Genomic DNA, 14,034 nt, shown 5'->3' on the forward strand with positions numbered 1-14,034 from the left:
ACAAACACAGAAAACCAGAAAAGGAAAAAATGTTAATGCAAACAGTGACAAGTAGCTTTAGAACAGTATGGGCTCTCTAATTCATACTTCAGTAACTTTCAATAGCTTTTGTCATTGAAAAAGTAAGCAGTGAGTAGCGAAGTTTCTAAGAATGAGTTACAGTACAAAGTATGCTGCAGAATCTTTATTATACTGTAAAATAGCATCCATTTGTCAAATGTTCATTACATAAATGTTTTTCTACTTTTTTGCATTTCATCTTCATTACCAGTTTGCAGTTGAGTATTTCACAGTAGATTGTCCAGTCAGCCATGCAAATTTAGTGAGCCTCTACAGCATTAAAATGTTTTGTCCTAAAACTGTCATCTTTTTATGAAAAAAGTCAGATAATTAATCACCAATAGATATATTCTGTGTCCTAAATTGACAAAACACATGGAACATGTTAATTATTTTTGCAGTATCCAGTGTTTCGAGGGAGTAAGAGTTTGATTCTCTGTGTATTGAATTACAATAGTATTTTACTCTTCAGTAATTTGGATTTAAGTTATTCTGTGAATTTCCTGGATCCTTAAAGCAATTAAATTTAAAAAAAAAAAATTTAAATGGATGCTTGGGTATGAAAATGAAAACTACAAATCCAAAGAGGAGTCGTGGCATTGTTTTTAGGATTGCATTGCTTATTTTATACTGCCCCATATTTTGCATAATTTTTTGCATTGGCAATGTATAGTTAATTGAGAAGGAGAGGATTTTGCAACCAAGTATGAGGCATGAGTGCATTTGAGCATTTAGAGATGCAAGCAGAGAATATGGGGCCAGCACTGTAACTGAGTGTTTCTATCAAAATGATCATCAGTGAAATAGTTTTTGTGACACTTTAACAACTTTAGGATTCAGAGGCGACACCAATTGAGATTAAAATGGGTAGTTCACATTTCTGAGCTGTTGGGTGTCAATGCATTGATTCACATTTGAAGGCTTTATGTGCAACAGTAATAGCTCGCATTCTTTCCATTAACTTTAGATTCTACAGCACAATTTAGTATCAAGAGAGATAAAAAAAGTATGGAATATCTAGGGGCTTCTTCATAATCATCCCATGTATTCATTCACATAATATTTGTTACTGAGAGCAATCTTAATCTATTTTAATATTTTCTCTCACCAGAGTGTATACAAATGTGACTTTTTAAACCTTCAAATTCATCAACCTCTTCAGCTTGCACAAGATGCTATAGATGCCTTTCTTAAACAGCTGAAAAATCCTATTGATTCTCTACCCGGAGAACTCTTCCATGTTGTAGTTTTCTCACTTCTCCTTTCTTACTTTCCATCACCTTATCAACGATGGATATGCTGCAAGAAGGCCCATGAACTTCTGGTGCTGAATGGCTTGTTGCTTATAATCACTCCTGATTCCTCCCACCAGAATCGCCATGCTATGATGATGAAAAGCTGGAAGATTGCCATAGAATCCCTGGGCTTTAAACGTTTCAAGTATTCAAAGTTTTCTCACATGCACCTGATGGCATTTAGGAAAATCTCCCTGAAAACTAAAAGTGACTTGGTTAGCAGGAACTATCCAGGGATGTTGTATATTCCACAGGATTTCAACAGTGTAGAAGATGAGGAATATTCTAACACTTCCTGCTATGTTCGATCAGATATTGAAGATGAACAGCTAGCTTATACCTTCATGGAGCTTCCTGATGCCCCTTATGACTCAGACTCTGGTGAAAGCCAAGCTAGCTCAGTCCCTTTTTATGAGCTAGAAGATCCTATATTACTTCTAAGTTAATGTAACAGTTGAAATTCCCTTTAAGTCCAAACTTCTTTATTGCTTAACCAATTTTGCTATACTAACATGGGCTTGTTACATAAAAATGGTTTGCAAAGAAAAATGCAAAGGTTTACAGAGTGCTATTTTTTTCTACTTTTGAATTTTAAAATTTATTCTTGTACAAAAAGTGAAGAATACATGTTTTTTGCAAAAAACGACTCATGTCCTAGTATAAATTGCTGTTACTTTCTTTAGGATTTTCAGAAAGGTACCGGGTTTTTTTCTTCAGTGCTGTGAAATATGTGAATTCTACTTAATTTACTAAATGTCTTGTTTCAATATTTTTAGCTCTTAATATGGTTGAGCTTATGACACTGGAGTTGGTGGATTTCTGAGAAGTAAATTTCACTTGGATAGTAAATACGCAAATAAGTTTGGAGTAAGCTGTATGGTGGTTATAACTTGTCCATATTTTTCACTGAAAAAACTTTCTGTACTAGAGAAAGTTGTTTCATTCTGGGTAAGTTTGGGCTGAAGAAACCTTAATACTTGCACATTGGTTTTACTTTAAGATTTGTTGCTCTTTCTATTTCAGTTAATTGAGGTAATGCCAAAATATTGAAGCATATTCTCTCATCTCTGTACACATGTAAAACCTCACTGGTATAATACAGGTTGAACTTCCCTTGTCCAGCACCCTTGGGACCTGAGTGATCCCGAATAAGGGAATTTGCTGGACCCGGGGAGGTCAGGCATCTGGGCTCTTGTCCTGGCAGCTGCCCTCGGAGGTCCTGGAGACCTGACCTCCTCCAGCTCACTTGCCTGGGTCTGCTGCCCGCAGCCCACTCATGGGGCTCTGCTCCCTGACCCCAGCCCCACATGAGGTGGAAACTGCTCCCAGGGCTCTCTACCCCATATCACTGCCCCTGCAGGCTCCCACCGACCAAACCAGCTCTGTTACCAGCTGTTCTCAACCTCTGCGGCTGGGGTTCTCTGGTCTAGCAACATCTATGGTCCTGTTGGACCACAGATGTTACCAGACCCCAGAGAATCCCGGGCAAGAGAGGTTGAACCTGTAGGAGTAGGTGTATGTTGATGAGAGACTAGCTCTGGCATGGGATATAGTACAATAGGTTTAAATACCTTTTTGTTTTTTTAATTCAAAGCTGGAAAGTGTTTGCAATTTCATTATTAAAGTAGCATTAACATATCAGTATTGCCCACATTGGATAGTTTTCTGTATTCTTCTAAAGTTCTATTTTGCATACAAGTTTTAGAGCAAAATTCTTATGGGTAGGAAAAATACTAAGATTAAGTATTCTTTTATAGCTATAGATCTTAATTGCAGCATTTCCACACTCTAGCAGGCCAATTTTGTAAATACTAGGACTCAATTCTACACATTTTAAAGGATGTGCATATACTTATGAGTGGTCAGTGGGGTTACTCACTTAAGTGAAGTTAAGAGAATACTTAAGTATTTGCAAGATTTGGGCCCCATTCCAAATAAGGCATTTGACTGGACACTTCCTGTGACTTTCTATAAAATTTTGCAGTTTGGCACTGAGACAAAATCCATTCTGTACACATTCAGAACTATTTCATTTAAATATATATAGTAAACTTCTGCAAACAAATGTCTATACTGGTGTAGAAACAATGGTCATTTTTTAAATACTTTTGCTTGCTATTTAAAAATAATTGCCAAACCTGGGTATCTGAAGTTAGGTAGCTGCATGTGCATTTGAAACTAACTACCGAACTAGAAGTAGCTTGAATTAAGTTCCAAAATGTGGGCTTTAAGACCCTAACTTTAGAATAGATGTAAACATTTTTTTAACTAGTGTTATAAAGGTAGCTTCACAAACAATAAAATTGATCTTTAGGCCCTATGAAACTAATATATTCATCCTTCAGAAATTACCAATTGCCATTTCTAGTGTGAATTTTAGGTGGTTATTAGGTTTAGTTTTGTTTTTAAAACAATTCCATTGAAGTTTTGCACTGAAGTTTAACAAATTCAGATGTCTTGATTTGCTTTTATTTTTTATTCTATACTTTCTTGGCAGTTGGCCCCACTTACACCATAATTTTCACAAACTGAATTTAATTGCTTTATTCTTCAACATAAGCTTTTTGTAAATCTTGCACATCAGATTAGATTATAGAGAATTTTTTAAAACTTGATTGCTATAGTTAACTGAGTGACGATTTATTTACAAACAAAACAAGAATTATATTTAAAAATGTAAACACTTTTAAGACTAGACAGAAGCATTGAATTAAAACTTATGATAAATTAAGAGAATAGTAAAAATTTAACAAAGCCGCTGATACATCTACTGTGTATTTTAATTAAGTTAAATACAGCTTGATGTGGTTATGTTAAAGCTAAATATTGGTGCTATAAATTCTCAATTGTTTACAGAAATTATTGATACTGATTCTGCTTATGCTCCATAGTGTGCATGAGCTATTTTAATTGGTACTCCTTTTAAGAAAAAAATACAGAATTTATTACCACCTAGCATAAATATGTGTACTGATCTAATGTAAGCTAACACTCCATTTACCAGTTATTCAGATGGATACTGCTTGGAATTCAGACCAAGAGATAAATAATTCAGACCAGAAATAATTTTAAAAATTGAGTGTTTGAGTTCAGCCTATCTGACAACTTGGTGACATTCTAGTTGTGAATCAAGGACTCTAGATTATTATAGAAGCTGTGGTTCTTTTTGCTGCCCAAACTAAATACCCTAAATGCTTTCCAGAAATGGAGGGCATGGTTTGGCATGAGGAAAAGGAGTTTTCTGCTATTCTGGCCTGTCAAAACAGGAGAGAGATGTCATGCTTTTAGAAATACAGTTTTGGAGGTTCAAGAAGAATGTCTCTAGGTTTTGAAACTCCTCAAAATTGAGATGTGAAAAAAGATCCCCATACTCCAGATGTCAGGGAGAGGGAAGCAGGCAGACCACAAAATATTTGTTGGCATTTATGTTGTGTTTATTTCACTACTTTTGTGAACAAAGCACATGTATTAAAAAAAATAAAACCCTTTTGTCAGTGTCTTATTTTAGGGACTGTTGTCTTTTCTTGGAAGCTGTTCATTTGTTATTTGTATACATTACCACATAAAATTATAATTAGGGATGTTAGATACTGGTTAATTGAATAGTCGAGTAACGAATAGGTATTCATCAGTTACTCAACTATTCTATAGCCCGGGGGGGAGGGGAAGCAGCGTGGGGTGCTAGGTGGGAGCTGGTCCACCAAGGGAGCCAGTTTAAAAAACAGTTCTCTGCACACACCAGCTGCCTGCCTCCCTACACTGCTCCCTGGGAGTGGGGCCGGAGCACAAGGACAGAGGCTGCTGCAGGGGTGGGGAACGGGGCGGGGCAGGGCAGGCTGCCATGAAACAGTCTCTGTCCACTGGGGCTTGAGCTCCAAAAGTCAGCAGGGAGCTGGAACCTCCCACTGACAAGAGCTGCTGCTGCAGATCAGCCTCTGTCTGTGGTGGCCAAAGCTCACCATGGATAAAGGCTGCTTTGCAGGATACCTTTCCCTGGGCCTACCTCTCCCCACCCATGCTGCTGCAGAAAGGCAGATGTGCAGGGATCAGGGAGGCGGCACTGCCGAGCCAGTGCTGGGAGGAAACGGTCTTTAAGCCAGCTATCCCCAGCACTGATTTTTCCCTCACCCCCATGCTGCCTCTGATACAGAGGTAGCAAGAGGGGGAATGCAAGTAGTCAGATTAACTGATACATTTAGGCTTATCAGTTAATCGTATAGTTAATTACTTGTTTACATGCCTAGTTATAATTACTGTATAAAACATTTTGGAGAGGAGTGTTGAGTGACAACAATTTATGAAGCAAGAAATAGTAACTAAAAAGCAAAATTTGGTATTTTTTATAATGTTTGTTTACTGAAATATTTTTTTATAATCTTAAATATTATATAACACTTCAAATTAACAAATATAACTCACTTCCTTTGCTTTCCTGTCTATTCTATATACCTCCCTTTCCAATCTCCTCCTCACTCATTCTGCTTTTCTCCACCAGTCTGCCTCTTACAGGGTACAGCCTTGCAGCACTTACAATAGGTGTTTCCTCTCGGGGTACGTCTAGACTACTGCGTTTTGTCGACGGACGTTTTGTCAACAGATACTGTCAACAAAACTTCCGTCGACAAAGAGCATCCAGACACATTGAGTTCTGTCGACAAAGCAAACTGCTTTGTCGACAGAACTCCGTAGTCTGGACGCAATGTTACAGGCAATAACACCTTCTGTCGACAGAGTTCTGTCGACAGAAGGTGTTATGCCTCGTAAAATGAGGTTTACCAGCGTCGACAAAACTGCTGAGTTCTGTCGACGTTATGTCAACAGAACTCAGCAGTAGTGTAGACGCTGGTATAGTTTTGTCGACAAAAGTCCACTTTTGTCGACAAAACTAGGTAGTCTAGACACACCCTCAGTCCTCATCAATCACAGAGGCATTGAGATATTAGCTCCACTAGAAAACAGTTCAGAAGGGAGAAAAAGGCAGTCAAGAAAGCAGCATGTAGGCCCAGAAGGTTGAAAATACAAGATTCCAAGGCCATTTCAGCAGAAATGTAAGAAGTCGTTTCAATTTTAATACAATAGACTCTACTTAAGAGGTGTTTTTTTTCCTGTGGAGTTCTGGCAATTCTCAAGCTAAGAGGTGCATAAAAAGGTTTTGAGTGTCTATTACCTTTCTCATACCCACTTGGAAAGGGAATATACTATAAACATTGAATGCTTTGGTTGTTGGTTTTTTGTTTTTTGTGTTTTGTTTTGTTTTGTTTTGTTTTTTTGGGGCAGGGGGAGAGGTGTTTGTTTAAAAGGCAGAATCATGAAAGCTGTTCAGCTATGTATTATGCTTGGAGTAAAGCAGTAGGAAGTACAAACCAACATTAGTTCCGTTGCAAATTCATACCAAAGCAAAGGCTATTCCCATCCTTCTATAACCCATAACTAGATTTTTTTTTTCTTTGTTAAATAGCAGCAAATGTTGTTTGGCTGCTCTTAGGCTTTGTCTGCTTTGCCAGCAGAGCCTATGCAAATGAAGCGTGGATTAGCATTTTGCTGTGCTTCATTTGCCTAATTTATTCAAGCCATTTTTATGCAAAAACAAGCAGTATGGATGGGGTTTTTTGCGCAAAACAGAGGTCTTGTGCAAAAAAAACCCCAGTCCACACTGCTTGTTTTTGCACAAAAATGGCTTGAATAAATTAGGCAAATAAAGCACAGCAAAATGCTAATCTGCACTTCATTTGCTTAGGCTCTGCTGGCAAAGCCAGCAGTGTAGACATTGCTTTAGTGTTGCTTCCTGCAAGAAACCTTGGGGGTTTTTTTTCTTCTCCCTACCTGAAAGAGGGACTTAAAGACTTAAACCCTTTAAATCTCCAGATGCACCTATTGAACAGACCAGATGTCTTATGTGATTGAATCATCAGACTGGTGCTTTATTATAAGGGCCTAGTATCCATATTAAGTTTTGGAGCTCAAATCACTCCAAAGTATGTATCTAAGTAGTCAGGTCAATTTTCTCACTTTGATATTTATTGTATTTGTGGATGATACTCTGCTAATGTAACACAAAGAATGTCTTGCAACCTTTCCCTCTTGTATCTTCAAAAGCTGGTCATTTCTAAAGAGATTTGTCACTTGCACAATAACCAGTTTCTGTGTTCTCCAAGTCAGAGGATTAATAGATGCTTCAAGGGGTTTTTTTTTTTTTTTTTAAAGAGTTGAGCCAAGTCCATAGGGTTATGGATTTTGTTTTTTCAGGAGACCTCTGTAGGAACTGATTTACTCCCATTAACTGTTCTGCCAGTTTTAACTAGTGGTGGGAATGGTTACCCAATAATCTAGTCTCTCTGTTATACACACTGGTAAGAGTCAGCTCTTTCAGAACAAACTGAAACAGCAGCTTTATGTTCATAGGCCCTCGTTAATGCCTACATTATTCAGGTTTTAAGTCTAGCCACTGCATAAATCCCCTATTAGATTTCACAGGAGCAACTAGCATTCCTCAAACTGGGAGTCCCAACACAAAAGTGGATGGGGAGAGGGTTGCAAGATTATTGTATGGGGGATCATAGAACTGCCCCCTTTTCTGCATCTGTTGTTGGCAATAGTGCTGTCTTCAGAGCTGGATGACTGGAGAGCAAAGGCTGCTGTAAAGGCATCACCCTGCCAGCAGCAGTACAAAAGGGTGCTATCATATAAGCCACATGGAGTTTTAAAAACAAAACAATATTCCTTCACTCAAAAGTTGGTATACTATTTTTCTAACTAGAGCTATCCAGTCCAAATAAGCTGCACAACAAACAACTTGTTATATTTTAATAGACTTCAGATTTTTATGTGCAGGAATGCATTTAGCTTTCCTTAGAAGGTAAAACTGCTTGAATGTCTGTGCGTCAGAACAGGGCATTTCTAATTTGCATCATGTAGTTTTTTCTTGAGTAAGAAAGCAGATTTATTTCTGTAATGCTCACAGATACCAGATTGATTAAGAGAAACTGCTCTCTATGAAGTAGTAGACAATGAAACTGTGGTGTGAAGTACCATACTGATATTAGGAGATGGTACAAATTTTCATTAATGATTACAGATACCTTACAGAGAGGCCCAATTTTCTAATAACCATCTCTACTAAAATAATTGATTCCCATGTGGACTACTCACCTCTGTTAAATCTAAGACAATTGACCTCAGTGTAATCGCGGTTAGTGCTAACCTACTTTCCTTGAATTCTATATTTGTAGCTAGACCAACTTCTGTGGGTGAGACCAGGGCCGTCCCTAGGATTTATGGTACCCTACGCGGGATTATTAAACTGGTGCTCATATGCCTCTTCCCTTCCCAGAGACCCCGGCAGCCAATCCCCTCCCTCAGACTGTGTTGCAGGCAGCGTATTTGGCCCTCTCTAGGACCCGGCCCTGCTGATGCATGTGTAACCCTTCCTGGGTAGGCCTGGCAGCAACCAGGGCCAGGTTCAATATCTAGGGCTATGTCTACACGGGCGGGTCATTGCGCAAGAATGGCTGTTCTTCCAGAAAGTGTCCACAGTGCCTACCTGCTCTTGTGCAAGAAGATGTACAGGACAGCGTAGTAAGAGGGCTTCTTGCGCAAGAGCTACACTCTTTTTTTAACAGGTGTAAGCCCTCTTGTGCAGGAGCTCTTGAGCAAGAGGGCAATGTGGATGCTTGGCAGGGATTTCTTGCACAAGAAAGCCCTATGGCTAAAATGGCCATCAGAGCTTTCTTGCGCAAGAAGCTGCCACTGTAGACATAGCCTAGGGGTCCATCTCTCATAGAACTGGCTCGAGCCCCCTCCTAGCTGGGGCAATTCACACACCCCTGGGTGCCTCTGAGTGGCAATGCTTCCCCCCTCATAGACACAGAGTCTGAGTGAAGAAAAGAAGCTTTTAATGAAAGAGAGATGTGTCATGGCATTATTTTGGGAAAATACCACAACAGAGTTCACTTACCCAAACTTTCTCCATACTCCACTGCAGATGCCCCCCACTTATAGCTCTGTCTAGTCAGTGCAGACCCTGACACATCATCCAGATGAGTCCCCTCCTTGGCTGTGTCTACACTGGTGCGATCTTGCGCCAAAGCGGCCGCTTTTCTGCCCAAACTTGCTGCCTGTCTACACTGGCCGCGAGTTCTTACAAAAGAACACTGACGTTCTAATGTATGAACTCAGCGCTTCTTGCGCAAGAACTATGATGCTCCTGCTCAGGAATAAGCCCTCTTGAGCAACTGTTGTTGTGCAAGAGGCCAGTGTAGACAGGCAACATGAATTACTTGTGCAAGAAAGCCTTATGGCTAAAATGGCCCTCAGATGCTCTCTGGCACAAGAAAGCTCTACACAGGCAAGGATGCTCTTGCACAAAAGCACATCTTTTGCACAAAGGCACATGCCAGAGTAGACACTCTCTTCTGGAAGAGTTTTTGTACAAGAACTCTTCCACAAAAGAGTTCTTGCGCAAAATCATGCCAGTGTAGACCGAGCTGAAGAGTTCTTGTGCAAAAACTCTTCCACAAGAGAGCATCTCCACTGCCATGTGCTTTTGCGCAAGAGAATCTATGGCAGTGTAGACACCCTTGCGCAAGAAAGTGCTGATGGCCATTTTAACCAAAGGGGCTTCTTGCGCAAGAAATTCATGTTGTCTGTCTACACTAGCCTCTTTTTGAAGAGCTCTGGTGCAAAAGGGCTTATTCCTCATGGGGAGAGGAATAACTCTTCCGGAAGAAGCCCTGTGTTCCAATGCTGTACTGTAAATTTACTTCTAGAAGAACACTAGTCCAGTGTAGGTAGCCGGCAAGTTTTTGCAGAAGAACAGCTCTGTTCTTGCACAGGAAGCTGTCAGTCTAGCCCTGTAGCCAGCTGCTCTACGGGCTGCAGTGTGTTTGGCTCCCGGTCAAACCAGTGATTTCAGCTAAAGAGTTGAAATCACTAAGAACTATCACCTGGGCTGGCAAAAGATTGCAGCTTCTACTGGATTAGCAAAAAGACTCCTTATGGCAGGTTGAGCCAGTCTTTCTGCTCCCACCTGGCAGGCATGAAGCAGGCTGACTCAGCCCTCAAGCCCTTTTCACCCTAACTCAGTTCACTCAACTCTGGCAGGGGGGAGGCTTGTTCCTCTGAGACCTCTTACAATGATGGTATCTCTCCTGCAAGCTCTGGTATCATATTTTACAGTTCCTACACTTATGGGTAGCATGATTTGTGACCCTCACAACAGCCCCAAATTAGTTACAATACACCACCACATTTCATTCCAACACTCATCCTCCATCAGCCCTGGCTGAATTGGATTTACGTAACCACACCTTGGATTCCTTCCCACTCCTGGTATGAGCTGTATTTACATATCAACAGTTAATTATCTTGCAGAGCTAAACAATTGAGCTATGTCTACACTCACAGCTTCTTGCACAAGTATGGCCATTCTTGCGCAAGAATCTGCAGTATGTCCACACTGCCCGCCCACTCTTGTGCAAGGAAATTTACAGTATGGCGTGATACGAGAGGGCTCCTTGCACAAGAGTTACACCTGGTTTAAAAAAAAGTGTAAGCTCCTGCGCAAGAGGGGAGTGTGGATGCTCGGTAGGGATTTTTTGCGCAAGAAAGCCCTATGGCTAAAGTTGCCATCGGAGCTTTCTTGCACAAGAGAGTGTCTACACTACCATGGGAGCTCTTGTGCAAAAGCACAGCTTGCACCTGGCAGTGTGGACGTTTTCTTGCGCAAGACTTCTTGCACAAGAAGCTGCCACTGTAGACATAGCTTTGGAGTGAACATACCCACCCCCCACGGCAGCTCTCCTTTTAGCTGGCTGGTGGCAAGCAGTAGTTTAGCCCCTGCTTACCCATGCTTCACTGCTGCGGGGGCAGAGTGGTGCCCCAGAAATACTGGTGCCATAGGCAACTGCCTATTTTGCCTATGCCCAGGGACAGCCCTGGGTGATACACTAGCTGCCGGTAGTGCGGTGTTATGCTCCTTTCTAGTAAATGCCATTTTATCTGCTGAAGGCAGGGCAGCTTTTGCCTCTGCCTTAGAACAAAGGGGGACTGAGCCCTGTGCGTAAAGAGACTGACACAACCTTCCTAACAGAAAAATAGGCGACTTAAAAAGTGAAGCGTCAACATCTAGTGGGGGCTGCAGGAGCAGTTTGCCCTTTAGCTGGGTCTCTTCTCCCCCACTTGCCGGCCGCGCATCAGGCCGGGAGGTGGCCCCACGGGTGTGGGGGGGGTTACTGCTCGCCCCGTCAGCCCGCGCTCGGGGGCGGCGCTAGGAGAGGCCGGGCTGTCTCGCTCTCTGGCGCTAACGCGCGCCCCTCCCCCGGCACGGCTGCCCTAAGTCGGGGGGGGGCAGCGAGGATGTGGCAGCTCAGCGGGGCCAGCCCGAGGTAGCAGAGGAACGAGCGCCCCAGGCCCCGCCCCTCTCCCCGCGGTTTGGGGCAGGACCCGCCCCCTGGTCTCGTGCTCTGGGAATCCCCTCGCCCCCGCCGCGCTGTTTGCACCCTCGCGCTCCCCGTAGCCAGGGAGGCGCCAACATGGCGGCGGCGCTGCAGGAGCGATGAAGAACTTTCCAGGGAGTCGGCGCAGGGTGAGTCCGGGCAAGAGGAAGCGAAGCGACCCGGCGGGGCTCTAGTGACCGGGCTCGGGGGGTGCGGAGCGGGCGAGAGGGAGGTTGGGGCGCGTGGGGCCCGGGCAGCGAGGGGGGCTGGGCAGAGCGGGCTGGGTGACAGGACCGTGGACGCCGTGCTGAGGAGGAGGAGGAGGAGGAGGAGGCGGCGGGGGGGGGGTTTCGCACACGGAGCTCAGCCTGGGAGAGCAACGGCCGGAAACTTCAGGGAAGTTTGTTCCCAGGCAGCGAGGCCTGCGCCTGTCGCGTGTTTTCCTTTCGCTTTCGCGTTGCCTCCGTCTCCGGGTTCAGGCCGCGCGGGCGCGTTCTCAGCGCTAACGCCCCTTCGGAAGAACCATCCCTCTGGCGCCCGGGGAACCGGCTCTTAGGCAAACTACTTAACCCTGCCCGGGCCCTGGACCGGAAGCTGGGGCAAGCCCATTTCTGAGGATCCTGTCTCCCTCTCTGAATGCTCATTCCCACGCAGTATCTCCTGTTGGCTATCCAGGGGTATCGGGAAGGGTTTGCTTGAAACATGTTGCTCCTGAGTCTACTGTATTGTTCAGAGATACTTGTTGTCTGGCGAAAGTCTAGTCCACACGCAATACACCGGTTTCAAAGGTATGCGTGTCAACCTGTGCAAAATCGGGTGCATATTTTTAGTTTAATTTTTATTTAAACCAGGATTATGTTGGTTTAACTTTCATTAGTAAACCAATAGAAGCGTATTCGCATAGGGATAATTTCCAGATTAACTGAAGATTTGTCTAGTGTAGGTGTTATAGGTATATTGTTAGCCGTGTTTAATTTGTATTGAAAGGGATGCTAGGCTTAAGCAGTTCTTTGGGATTCCTACATTAGTTATGAATGTAAGATTGCTGGAGCCATGAACTGTCAAGACTAGAGGTGCAGAGGCTCAATCCTGGTCAGGGATGTACAACTCCGTTTCATTGGTTAACTGATTAAAGGCAAACAAGAGGAGGGAAATGCCCACCACCATCTGCTGCAGGCAGGGGCTGCTCTAACTTGTCCAGAGCAGCCTCTGCCTGTGGGGCGCCCAGGCCCACCAGAGGCAGAGACTGCCAGAAGCTGCTCCAGCCCCACCCGTTAAACTTTCACATCCTTAGTCCTGGTAAACCCTGGCACAAATTAAGCATTGATCCTTTGTAGGAATGTTCACAAATGTGGGGTTTTTTTTGTAAATATGTAATCGCTGATTTTTTCAGTTGTTACATATTTATACATGGAGGGCAGGTGTGAGCACTCACACCCGTCTGCCTTCTCTCCCTCTCTGTGGCCTCTGATACAGAGGCAGCAGAGGGGTGTGTGGGAAGGCAGCTCCATGGGACCCAGTATGCGCACAGAGCTGGCTTTCAAGTCGGCTTCCCACGTGTACCAATTCCCCCCTACTCCTACCCCTACCCCCTTGGCACTGCTGCCTCTATGAAAGGCAAAATGCAGGACAATGTAGCACTTTAAAGACTAACAAGATGGTTTATTAGATGATGAGCTTTCGTGGGCCAGACCCACTTCCTCAGATCAAATTGCTTGATTTGAGGATTTGATCTGAGGAAGTGGGTCTGGCCCACGAAAGCTCATCATCTAATAAACCATCTTGTTAGTCTTTAAAGTGCTACATTGTCCTGCATTTTGCTTCAACTACCCCAGACTAACACGGCTACATTTATATCACTATTCTATGAAAGGCAGCAGCCTGGGGAGCAGGTGGCTCCACAGGAACTGGTGCTCATGGGAACTGACTTCCCCCAAAGAACCAACTCCCCACCCCACCCACCCACTGCTTCTGTAGGAGGGAGTGGCAGGGGGATAGGAAGCTCTACAGAGCCAGCATATTCCGGCAGGTGCCTTAAAAACCAGCTCCCCATGGGCAGCAGCTCTTTCCTACCCCCCCCCCCACCCTTGCTGAACCCAGGTTTACTGGTTAATCATGTAAATGACTACATGCTAAGATCCCTAGTTGTTATATGTATCGTAACTAGCACATTTTAGAAGTCTAGGGCAAACAATGCATATTTGATTTAACGTGCTATACTAGTGGTATCTCCAAAGGGGACCAAT

At 43.4% G+C, this 14,034-nt stretch overlaps 2 protein-coding genes across 6 annotated transcripts in view; both read left to right on the plus strand.

The window, feature by feature from the left end:
* The window catches only part of SAMTOR (S-adenosylmethionine sensor upstream of mTORC1), a 55,956-nt gene extending 51,119 nt beyond the window's left edge, over positions 1 to 4,837 (plus strand). For all 3 annotated transcript variants that reach the window (XM_075929578.1, XM_075929564.1, XM_075929568.1), the window contains one exon: positions 1,172 to 4,837. In XM_075929578.1, the coding sequence (XP_075785693.1) occupies positions 1,172 to 1,801 (630 nt within the window). In that variant the 3' untranslated portion in view covers positions 1,802 to 4,837. The remainder of the gene's footprint in view (positions 1 to 1,171) is intronic.
* Positions 4,838 to 11,671: 6,834 nt separating this feature from the next.
* Positions 11,672 to 14,034, plus strand: part of TMEM168 (transmembrane protein 168) — a 34,361-nt gene continuing 31,998 nt past the window's right edge. The window contains exon 1 of one of the 3 annotated variants that reach the window (XM_006122519.4): positions 11,672 to 11,937. Coding sequence is in view for 1 of the 3 variants with exons in the window: in XM_075929602.1 (XP_075785717.1) it covers positions 11,908 to 11,937 (30 nt within the window). In the remaining 2 variants the exon portion in view is untranslated. Of the gene's footprint in view, positions 11,938 to 12,062; positions 12,577 to 14,034 lie in introns of those variants that run through there. The other 2 variants (XM_075929602.1, XM_006122520.4) reach the window with 2 other exon arrangements.

This window comes from Pelodiscus sinensis, chromosome 1 (genome assembly GCF_049634645.1).
Source record: "Pelodiscus sinensis isolate JC-2024 chromosome 1, ASM4963464v1, whole genome shotgun sequence".
In the NCBI taxonomy this organism is placed as follows: Eukaryota; Metazoa; Chordata; order Testudines; family Trionychidae; genus Pelodiscus; species Pelodiscus sinensis.